The sequence below is a fragment of the Martes martes genome (genome assembly GCF_963455335.1).
Source record: "Martes martes genome assembly, chromosome: 5".
Taxonomy (NCBI): domain Eukaryota; kingdom Metazoa; phylum Chordata; class Mammalia; order Carnivora; family Mustelidae; genus Martes; species Martes martes.
In genome coordinates this window covers 106,584,422-106,604,725 of record NC_137892.1, presented here as the reverse complement: position 1 = coordinate 106,604,725, position 20,304 = coordinate 106,584,422, and the positions used below count along the sequence as shown (strand labels likewise).

Here is a 20,304-nt window from a genome sequence, read left to right as displayed (position 1 = left end):
GACAGTATCATATACTTACCTGCACTGTAAATTATAAATCCCCATCTGTGTGGTCCCCTTCCTTCCACAGAGAGCTCTTAAAATTGTGTGTTCTCAAAAGCCTGCCTCTGATTGGAGCCCAACCCCTCCCCAGTCCAGGCTCACCTTTCCAAATCCTTTCAAAATAATATCGATCGTGGCTTTTATGATTAAAAACAAACCCAATGAGGGGCGCCTGGGTGGCTCAGTTGGTTAAGCGTCTGCCTTGGCTCAGGTCATGATTCCAGGGTCCTGGGATCGAGCCCCATGTCAACCTCACTGCTCAGCAGGGTGTGTGCTTCTCCCTCTCCCTCTGCCTCTACCCCCACCCCAGTTTGTGCTCACTCTCTCTCTCAAATAAATAAATAAAATCTTCAAAAAAAATGAAGAGAAGCATATTTATTTTAAAAAAACAACAATGAAACCACACCTTCCTACTGCTGAAAATTTAGAAAAGTACCAAAGATAAAAAGAATGAGAAAGAAAATTAAAATTAACCACCATCCCAGTCCCCAATCCCACTCTTAATATTTTGATATATTTTAGTGTATTTTCTTATAGCCTCTTGTGATATATATATATGTATATTTTTATTGAGATATTATACTAGTTTCAGGTGTACAGCATAATAATTTGATATGTTTATATATATATATATATATTGCAAAATGATCATCACAGTAAGTCTAGTTAACATCTGTCACCATACACAGTTACAAATTTTTTTGGGGGGGGATGAGAACGTTTAGGATTTCCTCTCTCAGCCACGTTCAAGTATACAGTACAGTATGGTGAACTATAGTCACCCAGGACTTAGGTATTTTACAACTGGAAGTTCGTACCTATATTTGTTAATAATATTGGAATAAAAATATTCATAGCACCTAGCATCCTACAAGCCAATTCTAAATGTTCTCTATACATGGGAGCTGCTGTGGTTTTCATGATGGAATTCAAAGAAGAAAGTGAGGTCTGCCAAGGATGGCAAAGGTAGGCCTTTGAGCCAACCACAAGAATACGGGCATGGAGACAAGCGTCATTGGCATCTGTGGGCTGGTGGGTGGTGCGGCGGGAAGTGGGTTTCAGTCAGCTGAGCGGGGACAGGTGATGGGATGCTGTTACCGGCTGGCCTTGAGTACTCTAAAGCACCAAGGAGTGGTGTACATTCTTAATCAGGAATGACATGACAAAGGGACCCCCCAAAGCCCATCCAGATAGCAGAGGTCGCTACGGGATGGAGCAAAACAGTGAGAAGGCAGGGGGAGGGGCAGGGGTACCCAAGTAGGGAGCAGCCTGGGGGCCCACCCAGTCTCTAGCAGCCGAGGCAACTCTGTGACATGGATAGGCCTACTTCTGAGCCGCCAGGATGGAGAGGGACTGGTTGATCTTCACCATGGCGATAATGAGGAGCCCTCCAGTCAGCAGGAAGGTAGGCCAGAAGAGAGAGAAGAGCAGGGTCCGGGGCCCATAGAGGCGCTGGTACAGGACAGTGGTCTCGTTCTCCCGAGTGGTTGAGAAGCAGTAGAAAATCTGTTTCTCGTGGAATGTGGCCCTGACCTTCTCCACATCGGCCCGGGCCTCTTGGTAGTTCTCCAGGCTGCCTGGGATGTAGGAGCACTGCGGGGGGAAGGCGAGAGCACCCATGAGGTTGGAAATCCTGGTTTCTCTGGGAGAGAGGAGGGGCTGGCATGAAGTAAAGGAAAGCGTTGACTTTTGAGTTGGGCCCCCAGCTGGGAGTGAGGTCTGTCGAAAACTTGTCAGGCTGTGCACCGCGTGGTTCTAGAGGGTTCCTTCGCAGTGTCACCTGTGAGGGCGGTGGCCCAGGTGCCGCTCACCAGGAGGCAGCGGCCCAGCTGGAGTTGTGGCTCTGTTTCCATTGGCTGTGGGACCTGAGGCAAATTGCTTACCTTTCTCAGCCTTGTTATCTTGTCTCTTGAAGGGGTTAAGAGCAGTATGTGTTTCAAAGGACGTTATTAAAGAAGGACTTCAAACTTAACTAACCCAAGAGTGACACAGACCCATTGGGCTCTGTATTCAGATATGGGGCAGAGGTCATACACTCAATTTCCCACAGGGCATGTACACATAACATCCCCAGGTGAAGTGGGTCGGGAAAGAAGATGACAAGAGCCAGCCAACACTCGCCTTGTGCCACGGAGGACAGTCAGGGACAAGGGTGGGGGAGAGGGGACTGGTGAAATGGGGAGAGTTGGAAGCATCCAGACTGACAATCGTCACTTTATCTGGACGCTGGATGCCATGAGATCCAGGAGACCTATGGTAGCCAGGCCTCCGACATTTCAAGAAAAACCAGAAAGCCAAATTCTAATCTGAACTCTCACAATTTTAAAATATTGGCAAAAATGTGAATTGCAAACCCTTTGAGGTCTAGCACTGTGTGAGCCAGACAGAAGATATTGGCAAGCCAGTATCTGACACTGAGATTCGAAGGAAGGAGAGAATACATTTGAAGGAGATCGTATAGGCGGAGCGTAGAACGCACTTATCTTGACGCCGACTGTTGTTATTAGGAGCCTCTGGCTCCGTCAGGTGAGGTCCTTCTTGCTGGAAAGCTCTGTAGAGGACGCACAGAGGGGAGACCCTGGTTTCATCTCGGTTCTGTACCAGGAGGTCTGAAGGTTGTTTATGTGAGGTTCTGGAAGTTTCTACAAGGGGTTCCCCCACAGCACCTGCAGCAGACTAGCTGGAGGGCTGGCCAGAGCACAGGTTCCTGCTCACTCTGAATTTCTGGGGGTGGAGCCCAGCGAACAAGTGACTCCTTCATGCGCAATAGTCTGAGACCACTGGCCTGGGACGGTCATGTCCGAGATCAAAGTCCGAGTGTTGAACTGGCTCCTCCCTAGGCTTTGGTTACTCCCTGGATTTGAATGAGACCCTGTCCCCAAAGCTGCCTGCCCAGACAACACCCATCCGGCAGTTTGGGAGATGGTTGCATCACGGTCCTGACAGCCTGGGAAGTGGGGGAGCCATATCCAGAGCCATCCCCCGACCAGCCAGAGACCATGTGAGGCTGGGGAGAGCTGCCTCCAAGGAATCTGACCTTCAAAGTGTTGGGTACAGCAGGGTCCCAGGAGCAACTGAACTCAGAGTTCTGCACTGAGGGGACCTCACCTATCTTCCCAATGTCTCTGACTCTGACCTTGGGTAAGTTACCCCATTGAGCAAAGATGTGGCTGTGGAGCCAGACAGACCCGGATTCAGCCACCAGGTGCAAGTTGTGAGGCTTGGTGGGTGCCACCACTTCTCTGAGTCTTGTAAAATAAGTTTGTGAGGGTAGTTGCCTGGATGACTTGGGATGGAGACAGGACTGGAAGGTGTGCCACAGAAACGGACCCGGGGAGCAGTGGGGTAGGGAGAGGCTGGCAAACTCAGGGTCAGGCAGGCAGCCTGCGAGCCAGCCGGCCCCGAATCCCTAGCACGCCAGTGGCCACTCCTGCTTGACTTCTTACTCTTTGGGATAGATCAGCGACCACCGAATGCCAAAGAAGAAGCAGGGGTCCTGGCAGAAGCTGATTCAGGGGGACTTGGGGACTCTTTTCTCATCTGGTGGGGCTGAGTCATGCTAGTGTTGATGGAATGGGTCAGTCACCTTGCACTGTCCAAACCCACTTCTCCATGACTTCCCAGCCCCATCAATAATCTCACCAGGCACCCTCGGCACCCTGCCCTTTCCATCCCATTAGCTACCTAACTCTGACCGTCAGCATCCATCCCAACTACAGGCCCATCTCCAGCCTGGCTGTTGGCCGTGGCCCCAGCCTCTCTGCCCTGCCACTGAACCTCATGCTCCTCTGTACCACTCTGATCATGCTCTAGGCCCACAGACCCTTTAAACACTCCTGGTTGCTCACAAAAGTAGTTCTAAACCTCAGAAGCCCCTGGAGAGTCCAGACATTCTGTGTCAGGTGGTCTGGTGTAGAAACTGCTTTGTTGAGTCCCCTGCTGGTTCCAGTGCGAGGCCAGAGTCGAGCAGGGCCAGCTTGCCCAATCACATTTTAATGCCATAATTCAGTAGTCCTTGCAGAGAAGACGGGCACACAGCTCGTACGGTGCCAGAATATCATTAGCATTTCCCTTCTTTATGGTCTACTTGAATTTAAATTCCTGGGAACCAGTAGAACCTTCCCCTGGGAAATGCTATGGGAAATGGTGGATGGTTAGGAGCCACTTACGACTCCACTCCCTGCGAAACTCAGCATCATGAGCATTCTTCGGAGCGAACCTGTTCCAGATAAAGCTCTGACCTTCTGATTCAAACACAAAGCAGCTTCGAGTGTTCAGAGCCCAGGCTCGTGAGAGCCCTGCCCGGCTGGGACGGAGAGCACTGCCTGCCTTGGCATTGGCTCTACTATTTGCTGGCTGTTCAGGCAGAACACCCCCACTTCTCATGAGGCTGAACCAGTACGGTTTTGGGTGAGACAGTGATTGTAGACGAGCTCTGGTCTTCCCCTAATTCCCTTCCTTATGCTGGACTTCTAAGGCTTGGAAAAAATCTCCCAATTGAACACAAATGCCTAACTCTGTGCTCTGCAGGCCAGCTTCCTCCGCCGACTTCCCTGACAGCACTGTGTCGTGTCTTGACCTCGAATTCAATACACACGTCTCCTGTCCTACTGCACTGTGTCTACTGTCTCACTCAGACATCCTTAAAGACTATCATTTGAGAAACAAAAAAAATCAGTAAAGTATTTGCTATCATTTTTTTTTAAATGTGGGAACTAATTATTATCCATAACGTGTAGCATTCTTCATTAAAGATTTGCTTCTCTCAAAAAACAAACAAAACTACCACAAACAAAAAGCTTTCTGCTTCCATCATTGGGTCGTGTAGAGCCCACCTGTGTGCTCCCCACCCCCATCCCCGCCCCACTGCCCCCTGCATTAGTGACTGCAGCACCGCTTCCAAGCCCATCTCTTCTAGGCCCTTCCTCCTGACACGCCATGGTCTCTGCCCGCCCCTCACCAGTTTCTGTGTATCTAACACCTGCTTGATTTTTCAAGCCTGACCCAAACGCTTTTTTGACACCCTCACGTCCCTGTTGGTTGACAAGAGTCATTCCCGCCTTTAATCCCATAATTTCCTCTGTTCCTCTCTGTGGCATGGATCCCGCCCCACTGGGTGTTCTTTCCCATAGGAGCTCTCTCCTCCTGAGTCCAGAGCTCCTATCACAGGACGTGCTCAGGGACACCTGGATGAACGAGGGGATGAGGGAATGGATATGGCCAACTTGTGTTTTCTGGAAGAACGGATAGGATGAGGGGCTGAGGGGCAGAGTAGAGAGGCAGTGACGGGAAAACCTCCCAAGCACTGGCCCCCATAGTCTGCTGCAGCCCTGGGCCTCTGGTTTCACGGAGTGGGGCCGGTCTCAGGGGTTCTTCTCCGTGGGGTCAGCTCCGGCTCTGGCATCTCACTTGACTTACCTTACAGAAGTGCCTGCCATCCACCGACACAGAGCCCGGCACACCACACAGCCTCTGACTTCATGACCGGACTTCAGCCCAGGCGGGGCCCGGGTCATACAGCAGTTGGTGGCAGAGTGGGGACTCAAACCCAGGTCTGCCTGACTCCAGCCCAGAGGAGCTAAGTCTGGCTGGACCTCACAGCAGTTGTGACCCTTGTCAAGTAGGCTCAGCTCTCTCAGCCTCCACTCCCCAGAGCGGGGATGGGGATTCAGTTAGGAAGAGGCCCACACACCTGCCAGGGGCAAGGAGATACCTGCCCATCCCCCCTGCCCCAGTCAGTACCTGCTGGTTCTGGTCCCGAGTGTCCTCTGTGTGGTACAGCACAGCCCACCGGCCCACAGCTGACACGTTGACCCACAGGCACGGGTACTGGGGCACCTTCTTGCCCTCTAGCTCCTCCTGCTCCCTGATGCTGGTCTCAATCAGATGGCACGTGGATTTCTGGGTCCACACGCTGGGGAGACCATGCAGACACATACATATGTCAGAACCTGGGTGGCACAGAGCATCGGGTTTCAACCCCTTTAGAGAGACCCGGGGCTTGGGACCCTCATCTTGCCATAAGCATCCAGCACTAAAGGAGTATGACTCCAGAGCGGTTAGGCCCAAGAAAAGAACCATAGAATCAGAATGGCAATGCTTATTAGGCTCTTAGACATTATCTCTGTAAGTGGTTCTTACCCTGGCTGCTGACCCAAAATCCTGGGGAACTTTTGAGACGATTCCCATGTCCCAGCCATACCCCAGAACAGGTGAATCAGAATTTCTAAGGTGGGCGAGGCCCAGGCCCTGATATGCTTTTAAAAGCTCTCTGCCTTGATTCTGATAAGCAGCCAGACCCCGAGAGCCATTGGCCACATCAGCCTCACCTTATAGGGGGTAGGAAGAAAAGCTCAGAGAGGTCAAGGGACTTTTCTGAGGCTACACAGGACCCGAGAGCAGGTCTGATTAGCTTCAGAATCTGTGCCTTCCCCCCACCCCCCGCCAAAAAAGAGGTGATGCAGAAGGGGCTTGATTTGTGCCAGGGTAGGGAAGTGCGAGGGGATGGGGCTTAACCTGGAGATAACAGGTCACAGTCACACAGCAGTTCTGAACAGTGCCTCCTTTGGGGAAGATTCCAACCTGGAATCAGTCCAGGGTTATAAAAAGTGACAAAGAAGCAGGCCCAGGAGAGGCTAACAGGCTCATCAACACATCAGCGAATCAATTGTGACTCATCTCGCATTTATCTGGCAGGACACACGTTGCCAGACGGAGGGGCTGTCAGCAGCTGGAACATGCCCAGAGGCGAGGGTCGGAGACTTATCCTCAAAAAAAACAGGTTGAGAGAACGGAGTGTGTTTGTTCCAAACAGAGAACGGATCAGGAACTTCACAGCTTTGCCTTTAAAAGTCCAAGTGGTTGGGGCGCCTGGGTGGCTCAGTGGGTTAAAGCCTCTGCCTTCGGCTCAGGTCATGATCTCAGGGTCCTGGGATCGAGCCCCACGTCGGGCTCTCTGCTCAGCAGGGAGCCTGCTTCCTCCTCTCTCTCTGCCTGCCTCTCTGCCTACTTGTGATCTCTGTCTGTCAAACAAATAAATAAAATCTTTAAACAAAAATTTAAAAAAAATAAAAGTCCAAGTGGTTGACATGTCAGGAAGCAAGGAACATTCTCTGAGATTCCAGAGCAGAGCTCCATGGAAGCAGCTTTTGGCTCAGTGTAGACACTTTCTACTTCTCAGGAAAGCCCCCAAAATGAAATGGTATATACAGTGAGATCCTGAGCTCCCCGTCCCTAGAGATATTCAACAGGAAGCTAGACGCCCACTTGGCCGGGAGGTTTCAGAAGGGGAATCAAACTGTGCAGACAAGCTGTGAAAATCTATAACCTCTGATATCTCCTGGAATCAAACTCACACTGGGGGGTTTGCTCTGATCTTTTGCTGCTTCTTATGAGAAGGGCCTCCTCTGTCTGCTACCCCCATGTCCTAGAACCCCAGATGAGCGGGTCCGGTCAGACCTACACTCCCTGAAGTCAATCCCTTCACCCTCAGAATGATTGTCCAGCCCTTCCTGCCTGGTGTGAAGTCAATGGGGAGAGAGAGGTAGGAAGAAGGATGGGCTTCCTGGTCAACCAGATCCATCAGAGAGCAGCTGGAGGATGGGGCAGGTCAGGAGAGTTCCATACCTTTTCTGGTAGAGGGGCAGCATGGTCGTGCACAGGATATAGTAGGCGATGACTGCACACACCACCATGGCCACACCCAGGCAAAGGGCTCGAGTCTCTCCCCGCTTCTGGGCCATCACCAGCTTCTTCCCCATGTCCACTGCAGGCACTGGTCATTTCTAGAGCCACAGAGATAAAACAGACATGAGATCAGCACAGGCAACGAGTAACCCACAGAAGATGGGACAGGTGAGAGGGGAGGTGCTCAATGGTCAACATCACCTCTAGTTTGCTACAGAGCTTTGCAACTTCTGAGGTCTTTTTGACCACACGTAAACCTCCCACAAACTGAGAGGCAAGTGTTATCATCCCCATTCTACAGTTGAAGCATCTGTGGCTCAGAGAGGTAGAGAGACTTGTCCAAGGCCACACAATGTGTGATAGGTTCAGTAATGACCCCAAGAAGTTCATATTCTCAGCCCTGGAATCTGTGAGTGGTACTTTACATGGCAAAGACCTTAATTTAAGCATCCTGGGATGGGGAGATTATCCTGGATTATCCATGTAGACCCTAAACGTAATCAAGGGTCTGTACAGGAGCGAGGCGAAGGGAGACGAGACACAGAAGAGAAGATGATATGACCAGGGTGGAGAGCTTGGAGTGGTGTGGTCACATGCCAGGAAGTATGAGCAGCCACCAGAAGCCATAGGAGACAAGGAACAGTGGATTGTCCCCACAGCCTCTGGGATGGAGTGGGCCCACCCGACACCTTGATTTCAGCCCTACCGACACCTTGCTGGCTTCCAGAACTCTGTGAGAGGAGATTTCTATTGTTTGAGGCCACCAAGTTTGTGGTGATCTGTTACAGCAACAGTAGAAAAGGAATACAGGAGATAAATGAATACAGTGGACAGTAGCGGTAGGACATCTGAGCACTTTTCTTCAGGGAAAAGTCTCGGAAAAACATGGAACATTTCACAGTTTACAAATAATCCCGGGGCAAGGCTGCCTGGGCTGGGGGCAGCAAGCAGAGAAGGGCCAGGAGGGCTGAGTGCCCCAAACAAAACCAGTTCTTTCCTGGAGCATGGGGTGCCCTTGAGGAGTGGCCCTTGGCATGTGCCCTACCTTCTAGCCCCTCAGTCCTCCCAGCCCCAGGCACTCCGGATGCTGGGAAGGCAGGGGTGCTCTGTGACCAGGTCTGAGATGCTAGGAGGAGAGGAGAGGAGAGGAGAGGAGAGGAGAGGAGAGGAGAGGAGAGGAGAGGAGAGGAGAGGAGAGGAGAGGAGAGGGGAGGGGAGGGGAGGGTGGAGAGGGGAGGAGAGGAGAGGCTCTCCTCTCCTCTCTTCTCACAGAGAAGCCTGAACCCTGCCTGTTTCTCAGATGCCACCTGTCTGTAATGCTCTGATGAGATTGTTCCCTACACCAAGTGAGTAGCTTTGCAGAGTCGTGGTCAACACTCCTAAAACCTCACAGGATAAAAGAAGGGGGTGAGGATATGGGTGTGGATATGGAATTTAACAACCACAGTGGGAGCCTTCAGGCAGGAGGAAGGGGAGGCACTGCTGATCTTCCCTGAGGCCTGGACCAGAAGAAAGGAATTACAGCTCTAATAGGAGGGATTTCAGTTAGACTCCAAGAAGAACTTTTCACTTTTGAGAGTTGCTGAATATCTCTGGACTTTTTGGTCCTATCTTTCGTTTAGAAAAGTCACTCAACGTCTGGGGTTTAGGAAAGAGGGAAAGATGGAGAAAGGTGAAAGAAAATAGCACCTGGCATTTTGGTTGACATTCTTTTCCTTAGAAGGATAGGGTACAGAGTACAGTGTTCAAGGGTTTGGTGGAATGTGGGGCAGGGAGGATTCTGAGGTCAGCAGATCGGGGATCAAATCCTGACTTTGCCACATAGCAACCGAGTGGCTGTTAAATGAGAATAGTAGTACCGGCTCCAGAGAGTTCTGACAAACATCAGGTGGCATACCAAATATCACATATCGATCCCGGTATCTGGCCCAGCGCCACCTCTCAATAAATAGTGGCTGCTACTATTAACAAAGGGAATCCTGAAGGTTTGGAGCAGAAGTCCCCAGTTCTCTTGCTGAGCCTACTTTTGTCCCATCCCTCCCCTGGGGACAAGAGCCAGGACTGGTTCTGCTCTCCGGGCTGCTGCCCACCTTCCAGCTGCTCTGGAAGCTGGGACCTGAGTGCGAAGATCTGATCTACTCGAGTGGCCCAGCCATGGAGCAGGCCACCAGACCACGGGCCCAAACACCAGCAGGTCTAGCCTTGGGCAACACCACCGTCAGGGCTCCTAGAGCCCAGAGTCACGATGGACTTCCCTAGGAAGCGAGTTCCCACTGCCAACCTCCCTCCCCCAAGCTCTCCCCTCTAGCCCCAGGCTCCGGAGAAACCACTCCCCGAGTGCTCTGGAGGCAGTACTCACAGTTTCTTGAGCCCTGGAGTCTTCAGCAGGCAGAGACTTTTGGCCTGGCCCCCAGCCCCCACCCCAAAAGAGGCTGCCTGAGCTGCAGCAGGAAGCTTGGGCTCCCAGCCCATCTCTGGGAAAGCGGCCTCTGGTCCCCATCCGGGACAGGCCTCCATGCCCAAACATGGTCAAGTCTGAGCGCACAGCCCCAGGACAAAAACTCCAGAGAGTCGTCCCAAGCCTAGGAGACAAGGGCAGCTGTTACCCAGCCCCCCACACCTGCAATTTCCAGGGTCTGTAAGAAACAGATTCTGAACAACGAAAGACTGAGCAAAACTGAGAAGCCAGGAAAGACCATCCTGGTACATTTAGAGATGTTTCTTCATCACTCGGTCTCTCTGGGCTGGCAGGGAAGCCGGGAATAGGAAATGATTTTCCTTTTGTTGACACAAGGGAGGGAGGAGGAGTTAGAGCTCCAAGGGGTTGGGCTTATCAGCTACTAGGAGGCTGGCAAATACCCATAGGAGCATCCAAACCCTCCTGAGCCTTTGGCACTTAAATGCTGTGTGACCCTGGGCAGGTCACGGCATCTCTCTGAGCCTCAATTTTCTCAACTGTGTTGCTGAGATCTTTTTAAACTAACTTTGTTTAGGATAATGATGAGTGTTAGGGATAGCGAAGATTTGAGGCAGAGGAAGAGAAACCCACCTTTTAAAGTCCAGCCAAGCAGAAGCTGAAAGCAGTGAGGCCTTCACAGCCGTTCCAGCCAGCCAGGTCCAGGGACAGCCTGCTCTGCCAAGCGGCCTCCCAGAGACTGTCAAAGTACAGTTTGGAGGCATGCGCAGAGATTTGTGTCTCTTGATATGACCAGTGAGCCGCAAGGGGGTCTTTTAAGGCCTTAGACCTCACAGGTAGATTGACAAGGAGGGACATGGGGCCTGGAATGAATCCCCAGAGGAGTCCTTGGTCCTCTGGCCCATCCTTGGTCCTTGGCCCCTTGATGGTCCTTGGCCCATCCAGGAGCCAGAAGAGTCCTTCTGGTGCCCGTGAGCTAATGCAAAAATGTCAGTCCTTCCTCCCACTCCCCCTGGGGGAGAGAGACACGGTGCATGCAACAGAGCCATTTCAAGTATGACCAAAAGGCTACTTGCTCATAATCGACTGAATGAGTTATTAAGGGTTACACATTTAGAATCTGTAAGCAAACATTAGCACTCTTCACAAGGTAGGGAAACAGGCAAGGAAGATGGACAATAAGCTCTACTGTTGCCTAAAAGTGAGCCCCCCTCCAAAATGCTGGGACAAGCTCTGTTCTCCAGAGGGTGTGGAGAAAAACTCGGGTCCCTAGCTGCCTGTGGGGCTGCAGGGGAAGGGCAAGGAAATAACGAAGCTACAACAATACAGAGTAGTGCTTGGCATTAACACAGACTGTTAGAGATCACAAAATGCCTTCCCAACTCCAAACTTCCAACACCCTATCATAATAAGCACTGCCAGCTCATAACAATCTAGTCAGGTAGAGATTTTTCTACCCATTTTATAGATGCAGAAACTGGTTCAGGGGGTTTAAATAAAGTAGCCAGGGCAAGTTACTTTGTATCTCTAAATCTCAGTTTGTCCATTTCTAGAATGGAGACAATTATACCTCTCCTCAGTGTTTTTGAAAAATAAGAGATCACCTAAGCTACCTGACAGGCAGGTTGTATTTTCCAAAGATGCCCATGCCAACATGCGATCCATCCCTCGAGCTCATCTAACAAAGTGACATCAACACTGCGTCAGGAGGGGCATCTGTGTCCTTCGACCTTGGCAGAGCTCTGTAACCACCTGGGCAGTAGAATGTGATGGAGGTGACACTGTGTGATTTCCAACGCTAAGTCATACACAGTGATCCAGCTTTCCCTGGGCATCCTCTCTCGTGACACTTCCCTCGGAGCCAGCCATCATATTATGCGGAAGCCAAGAAGCCATGCACAGCTGCTCCAGCTGACAGCCCCAGCTCGGTTCTCAGCCAACAACCAGCATCCCCCGCTGACACTTGAGGGAAGGAGATTGCAGGTGACTCCAGACCCGTCTTCAGGACCCCCAGCTGAAGCCTCAGACATCACAGAGCCAAGACCAGCCACCCTCTGTGTGCACTCTCTGAATGCTCCGTCAACAAAAATCCATGAGCAAATTCAATGGTTTTATGCCACTGTATTTTGAGGGCATTTGTTATGCAGTGACGGTAACTAGAATGTGCTGTAAGTTATTTCAAAGGGAAACTTTCTGTTGCTGGTGACTGTGGTAGTGTTGAACCAGTGGGGCTGAAAAAGCCTGAGATGACTGTGTGGAGTGGTATGGGGGAGCTTTAGAAAAGCTCTGTATGTTCTTATCTTAGGCTGCTCACTGCTGCACAAGTGGAAGAGAAGGGTGGTGTTACAAGAGGGTATTTTCATTTATTGAGCAACTACTATGTGCCTGGGCATGAGCCACATTCATGTGTAAATACATATACATATATACGTGTATATATGCATACATACACACATGTGTGCGTACGTATACATGTGTGTACACGTGCGTGCCTACATGTGTGCGCAGTGCACGTGTGTATACGTGTGCAAGCATGCATATACAGTTACACACATATACATACGCATGTGTGCGTGCACGTGCACATATACACGCACACATATGTGTGCATATACCTGCACGTTTGTGCACACGTGTATACAGATATGTGCATAGGCACACTGTACACACGATGCATACATGCATATGCATACACACATCCACACACCTATACTCGTCTGCACACATGAATACACATGCACACATGCGTGCCTGTGTACACACACAGGCATATATATACATGTGTGCACATGTGTACACATACACACGTGTGCATATGCACACACAAATGTACACACATAGCCATTCTTCTCAGCAATCCTCCCAAAAGGTCTTGTTCTTGTGACTTGCCCAGGGTCACTCCACTGTCATGTGATGCAACGGTCCTGGCCCTCCGTGATGCCCTGAGGCACGGTCTTCGAGAGAACCAGTGTTTTTTCAGGAGTCCGCTTCAGCAGCTGTGTAAGCCCATCTCCTCAGTCTATCGCCCTTTCTGGATTGTTCATCCACTTATTTATTTAAACACTTTTGAATCAATATCTATTCTCTGCCACCACTTGGGATAATAAGTCCCATACATCAAATTGGCAACCATATCCGAGCCTGTGCAGAGGGCGTGTCACCAGCTGTGTGCCGCAGGGAGTGGTTGTGAGTTGCGCTCTGTCCTAGGGAAGCTACTGGCTCACGGACACTCGAGGCCCTACCGTGCGGAGGCTCTGAGTCCGTCCCTGTGCCACGGTGGGTCCCGATGGGGAAGGGATGAGGTGGATTTTTAAAACTGCAAAAAGGCGCAATGGAAAAATAAAAGGTATATTTTCAGGGAGAGAGAGTCACAAAAGACAGAGGAAATGGCAGTGAAAGATTTTTCAATGGAGTTGAGAAGACAAAGTGCAAAAACAGGACAAAGAAATGTTCATATTTGAATTAGATGACAAAACTGGACGTGATGAGGAACCCGACAGGGCCGACCCCTCTGAGTGAAGGGAGGCTCCTGCCTTTCCCATCGGACTCTTCCAGCCGTGTATTTGCTTCCCCTCATTTTTCTTATTTAGTGACAAGGTATTTTAGCCTGCTGTATTGTTAACATAATTGTAAGCAGCTTGAAATCCTCTTTGAAACAAGGAACAGCATAAATAAATAAAGAGCCCTGCTATCCATCTGTGCGGTAAGACCGTTTTCTTACGCCTCTTCCTTACTGCAAAACCATCCATGCTCACTGTGGAAAAGTTGGACGACAGACAAGAGCAGGAAGAAGATAAGGCACGGTGATAGCCCTGCCACTTGGAGGGCATTGCAGGTCGGGGGTGGGTGTGTCTTTTAGATACTCGTAAGAGGATGCGGGCATTCTCTCCCTCCAGAGGGCACATCCCTGTGTCCCCCTGCTAGGCAGCTCTTCCTCTCCCCCGGGTCTCAGTCCTGGGGTGCTCACCTCACCTCCTATTCCCTTAGCCGCTCTCCTCGCCTCCGGGGCCAGTATGTTAATCACATGTGATTTAACATGCTGGGAGCACTGTGTACTGCTCCCTCCGAGCACTCCCCATCCCTGTAATATTATGTTTATTCATGTGCCTTCCCCATTCCCAGGTCTCCCCACTGGAGTGTAAGTTCCCTGAGATCTGGGGCAAGAACGGTTCTTATTCACTGTCACATCTCTAGATAAACAGAAATCTTGGGGATTTGCTGTGGTTTGTGGTTTAGTTTGAAAAAAAAAAAATCTCTTATTCAAAAAACATTCACCATCTTACCCAATTTTAAGTCTACAGTTTGGGAGTGGTAACTATATTGTTACTGTTGAGCAACAGATTTCCAGAACTTTGTCATCTTGCAAAACTGAAACTCTGTACCCATTAAATAACAACTCCCCGTCTTTCCCTCCTCCTCAGCCCCATCTACTCTCTGTTTCTGAGTCTGACTACTTTAGACAACTCATATAAGTAGAATCCTACAGTGATCGCCCTTTTGTGTCAGACTATTTCACTCAGCATAATGTCCTCAAGGTTCATCCATGTTGTATCGTTTGACCAAGAAAAAAACCTCATGCTCCTTAATGTAACGGAATATTATAGTCATTTTCCCATACCAGAACACATTTGTCTAAAAGCTTGTACGGTACTATTTCATATGGGGAAGCTGTAGTGTATTTAATTGAAGCCATGTTGTTGGACATTTAGGAAGGGGGCCTGTTTGCTTATCAGTGGAGCTCAGAGTTGCCCTCTGTGGATGGGTGCACTGTCCCACCCATCCCCACCCTCACACCCATCATTGTTGTGGAACAGACAGGTATGACAGAGATTGGATCTATAAGGACAGAGTTTGGGGACCAGAACTCAGGGAGGAAGATTACCGAGCCATAGAAGTGGAAGATGGCAGCAGTTTATGGTTTCCTAGCCCAGTCTCTGGGTGTGATTGGAGCTTTGGGGGAAGAGGGAGAGACAAAGCAGAGGGAATAGGTACAGGCTGGTGGAGCTGTTTTCACACCATAGTCTTTGGGACTCAGACTCTGGGGTAATAAGAACAAAGGGCTCACAGCGATGCTGGGACCCTGGGCAGGAGCCCCCTAATAGGGCAATCTGTATCATCACTCACAGCAGCCGCGGCAGAGGCAGCGGCCCAACATATCCCTGCACCAGTCAGGATCTCGCAAGAAGGGCAGGGCTTGTGGTGTGCTGAGCCGGCTCACACCAGCTTCACAGGAGCGCTGCCCCTGCCAGCTATTACATTGCTGGGAGCCGGAAATCTGCCATAGGGGAAGTGAAATCTACAAACAATGTGAATGGGGGCTTTCGTTTTTTTAGGAGAGCGGGTTTCCCAGCACAACATTTTAGAGGGTACACTCAAACTGGGAAAATCAAGGAGGCTTTAGAACTACTGACAATGGTGTGGGCAGGTTGTAAGGAGCACAGCGAATGATGGAGCACTTCGGGGCCACGCTGGACTGAGGGATGAGGGAAAGGAGCTCTGTCCAGCCTCAGAAGGAGAGTCTCCTGGAGCAGCCTGGGACCCTCCGTGGACAAGTTGGGCAATGAAGAACTGACATCACTGTCCAGGGACCCTTTTTGGGTCTCCTGAACCCCATTCACTGAAACCAGCTGGTAGAGAGAAGCCTGTTGCTCTAGTCCCTATGGTCAGCCTGCAGAGAAGAGTCTAAAGCCGAGTGGGGAGTGGGCCCGGAGGGCACCCAAGAAGATACAATCCATCTCCTTGAGGAGGCTTTGGACTGGAGAACCAACAAGCAGGTCAGAGCAAAGGGCACCTGAGCACATAGGGAATCTCTGCAAATTCCCGGAAATACCTGTGTAGCTGTGAGCTGTGCCTCTGAGCCCAGATGCTTGTCTATCAAAATAAATGTTGCTCATTTGTAGCCTCCAGCTGATGAGAGCCGAGAGAGTCAGGTGACTTAAACAGTGCTACATTAAACACTCCTTGCAATTTTTGCCCATTCCATTTCCCTAGAATAAAGATCAGACAGCTGAGCAAAAATTCTAGAGCAAAGGATTTCTACATTTTTCAGATTTTGATACTTATTGGATACTTTTTCCCATAACATTGACACCAATCGCCAAATGCGTGTACATGGCCTGTGCATAGAATGGCCGATTCCCCACATACTCACCAAGCCTGGACGCGATCAAATTTAGGAGTTGTTACCTACTGGCTGGATGAAAAAAACTCAGTCCCAGTTTTGATTCGCTTTGCTTTAATTTCCAGCAAAGATTGAACAGCATGTGTTTATTTAGATGCAAAATATTTTATTTGTCCCTAATATTTTTTAAAGTTCAAAGGAAGAAAATCCATGAAAGCAATTCATACAGTGCCTGGCACATAGCAAACACTTGGCTTAGCATCATACCTCAACTCCTTCAGGGCATGTTCATGGCCTGTCTGATGTCCATGATCAGGAGTGAGCAAGAAGCCCCAGCTCTGGACATATTTGACTCTGGCAAGATTCAGGGCCCTAATCTGCGTTAGCTGATCTTATTGGTACCTGTCGTGGGGGGTCCAAGGACTGAATGACATTCCTTTGTCCCCCCCCCCCCCGACCTTCCACCTCTCAATGCAGTGGGGACTTCAAGGCTGCAAACAAAGCATTCCTACCCCTTTGCTGAGTCATAGAATATCCCTCCAAGGGCCCTTAGAGATCACATAGGTTGACAGCTTTCTGTAAGTGTCAGGTTTTCTAGTCACAAACAGAGGCAAGTTGTAGAGAATCTGGTAAGTACAGAAAGGTAAAAAGAAGCAATCAAAGTCCAACATCCCAAGGAAACCATTATCAAAGTAATGATGCTTAGAATACATTCTTTTTTTATTATTATTGGGGTGGGGGAAGGGCTGAGGGAGAGGGAGAGCGAGAGAACCTTAGGCAGATTCCATGCCCAGCATGGAGCTGGACGAGGGGCTTGATCTCACAACCCTAAGATTGTGACCTGAGCCGAAATCAAGAGTCGGATGCTTAACCGACTGAGCCACTCAAGCACCCCTAGAATATATTCTAAAGATAAATGCAATACTTTCTAAAAATAAATTTAGGAATTTTCTATATAAATTCAAGGGTTTGTTATTATTAGCTATCTTCCAATGACTGTCTTTGAACATCTGTCTTTGCTCACCTCTCTGGTTCTTTTCTTCCAATGGGTTTCTAAAAGCAGGGATCGGAGTCAAAGAATATTAGCCTTTTAAAGGTTTCAACCCCTTTACTTTCCCTGGAAGCATAGGATCTAATAAGATGCGAACTTCCCTTCCACTGGTGAGCTATCTGAGCTCAGAGAGGGGAAGTGACTCACCCAAAGCCACACAGCTTTAATGGTGCAGGGATTGGGATTCAGACATTTCTCTACAGACTCTCAGAGTGTCAGAAGCAAGTCTGGAGCCCATGTCCAGTGACTCCCAGGCAGTGTTCTCGCCTTACTCCTCTTCGGTAAACTATTTCTCTACCCGTAACTAGAGCTCTCGGTTCCCAGGCACTACCATGTGGCAAGCGCTGCATTAAGTAGTGGGAACCTAACATCTCATTCAATCCTAACCCTATGAAGTAGGTACTGTGACTGCCCTCGTTTTATAGGCAGACAGACTTGTCCAAGGTCACAATGCTGGTGACATACAGAGCTGAGACTCCTACCCCTCCTGGCTGCAATGGTGGAAATTCGAGCTGTCCAAATACAGGAGCCACGAATGGCATGTGGCTTTTGAGCCCTTGAAAAGTGGCTAATATGAATGAAGAACTGAATTTTTTAAATTTTATTTCAAGTGAATTAACTTAAACAGTCACATGTGACTGGTGGACAGTCTACAAAGCCATAAACTGCTGTCCACTCCTCTCCCCTGGCATTGCCTTGCCTTTGGCTACCTCACAGCCACTCTCCACAAGTCCTGGGAAGGGTTTCCCTCCCTGCAGCCTCTCCTCACCCTGAGGAGGGGGTCCCGCCTGGCCTCCTGAAGGTCTTCTCCAAGCCTGTGACTCAGTCTGAGCCAGGACCCAGGGTGGGGGCAGTGGGGGCATGGTGGAGTGGGGAGGCCACCCTTGCTCCGGATGCTGGCTCGCAGGCTGCCCAGAGGGGGCTGAGCCCACCAGCTGTCTCCTGCAGGCGTTTAAAAGAGACACTGGTCCATACACACTATGGAGTATTATGCCTCCATCAGAAAGGATGAATACCCAATTTTTGTATCAACATGGAGGGGCTGGAAGAGATTATGCTGAGTGAAATAAGTCAAGCGAAATAAGTCAAGTCTCAAGAGAGTCAATTATCATATGGTTTCACTTATTTGTGGAGCATAAGAAATAACACGTAGGACATGGGGAGATGGAGAGCAGAAGGGAGTTGAGGGAAATTGGAGGGGGAGACGAACCATGAGAGACTGTGGACTCTGAAAAACAATCTGAGGGTTTTGAAGGGGCAGGGGGTGGGGGGTTGGGTGAGCCTGATGGTGGGTATTGTAAGAGGGCACATATTGCATGGAGCACTGGGTGTGATGCATAAACAATGAAATCTGGTACACTGAAAAGAAATTTAAAAAATAAAACTTTTTAATAAATAAATAAATAAATAAAAAGAGACACTGCAGAGAAAGTCTTTTTAATCCCCCTTGTGGCACCTTGATAAATATGTATGTTTGTGATCCACAAATAATAAGAAGCTCAAGGTCTCCATTGACTCTAAGTGCAAATACCTCCATGAGTCCCACCAGAGCCTTCTCTGGTAGTTAACAAGACAGATTTGAACTGTATCTGCTCTCAGGGGATGGGATCTCCCAGAAGACCCTGTCTCTAAGGAGCAAACTGTAGAGGTGCTCAGGGCTGATTTTTTAATTCACCGTGGACTGAGCGCCTTCTCCATGCCCAGCACCTTGCTCAGCCCGGTACATACCTCTCTGTGTTCATTTCCTGGGGCCGCTGTAACAAATTGCCACAAACCTGGTGGCTTAAACCAATCAAAACTTATTCTCTCACAGTTCTGGGGGCAGAGGTCTGACATCAAGAGGCAGCCAGGGCCATGTTCCCTACAAAGTCTCTCGGGAGGATCCTTCCTTATCTCTCACAGCTTTTGGTGACCTGGGCCTTCCTGGGCTTGTGGCTGTGTCCCTCCAGTCTCTGCCTGTCTTCGCACAGTCTTCTTCTCTTCCATGTCTCCTGGTCTGTCTCTCAGAGACAGTTACCGTTGGATTTGGAGCCCTCCCAGGTAATCCAGGATGATCTCAAAATCCTTAATTACTTCTGCAAAGACCTTTTTTTCTAATAAGGCCAGATTCACAGGTTCCAGGGATTTAGACATGAACAAATATTTTCTTGGCAGGGTTTGGGGGGAACCGGGCTGGAAGTAGGCAGGGATTGGAACACCACTGAAGCCAATACACCAACATTATTTATCTGCATGACCACCCTGAGAGGCAGGGGACTTAGCCAGAATGGATTAACTGCGGCAACCATCTCAAGATTTCATTGGTTCTCCCCAATAACAGTGAGGTTCTCACTTGTGGGGAGTCCAGAATGTACGCTTCTGCTCTAGGTGGTTGCTGCTGGAATCAACCTCCTTCATTTTATGGCTCCACTATTTTGCGGCCTCGAGCTGACCCCAGAATTATCTAGCCAGTAGACTGGAAGGAGGGAGCAGGTGCAGAGAGAAAATGAAGGTGATGGATACCTAACCACCTTGGCCTGGAAGTGACAGGCATGACTTACCTTCACATTCCATTTGGGAAGACCAGTCATGGTCCCACCCAGATGCAAGGGAGTCTGGGAAATGTAGTCCTGGATGAGCAACCACTTCTCAGCATGGATTGGGTGCAGGGACCAAACTTTGTTGTTCAGCTGACTGTGACTGCCACAGGAACATTCATTCATTTAGTCCTCATTCATATCATTCATTCTTTCACTTTTTTTCAGAAGAGGAACTTGAGGCTCAGAAGAGTTAAGTGATTGGACTAAAGTCACAGAGCATTTAAGTCATAATTCAGTCACTATTTATTAAGTGTCATCTGGATTAGGCGCCTCTCCTTCAGGTGGGCCTGTTCTCACTTTGAACTTGGCACACTGTGTTACTTACCTGTGTGTGTGCCAAGAATAAGCCTGATTAGATTTACCTACACAGGCCTCCCTGTTCCTTCCCCACCCCTGAGCATTCAGTCCT

At 49.6% G+C, this 20,304-nt stretch overlaps 2 protein-coding genes across 3 annotated transcripts in view; one reads left to right on the top strand and one right to left on the bottom strand.

Annotated features, from left to right (window-relative positions):
• Positions 1-20,304, top strand: part of KCNIP1 (potassium voltage-gated channel interacting protein 1) — a gene marked incomplete at both ends in the record, with an annotated part of 331,242 nt that overhangs the window by 18,509 nt on the left and 292,429 nt on the right. The window lies entirely within an intron of this gene.
• On the bottom strand, positions 1,366-7,802 carry KCNMB1 (potassium calcium-activated channel subfamily M regulatory beta subunit 1; the record flags this gene model as incomplete). The annotated part of the gene is made up of 3 exons (XM_080804568.1): positions 1,366-1,635; positions 5,785-5,956; positions 7,669-7,802. The coding sequence occupies 3 exons, from the start codon at positions 7,800-7,802 to the stop codon at positions 1,366-1,368; spliced, it is 576 nt and encodes a 191-aa protein (XP_080660694.1).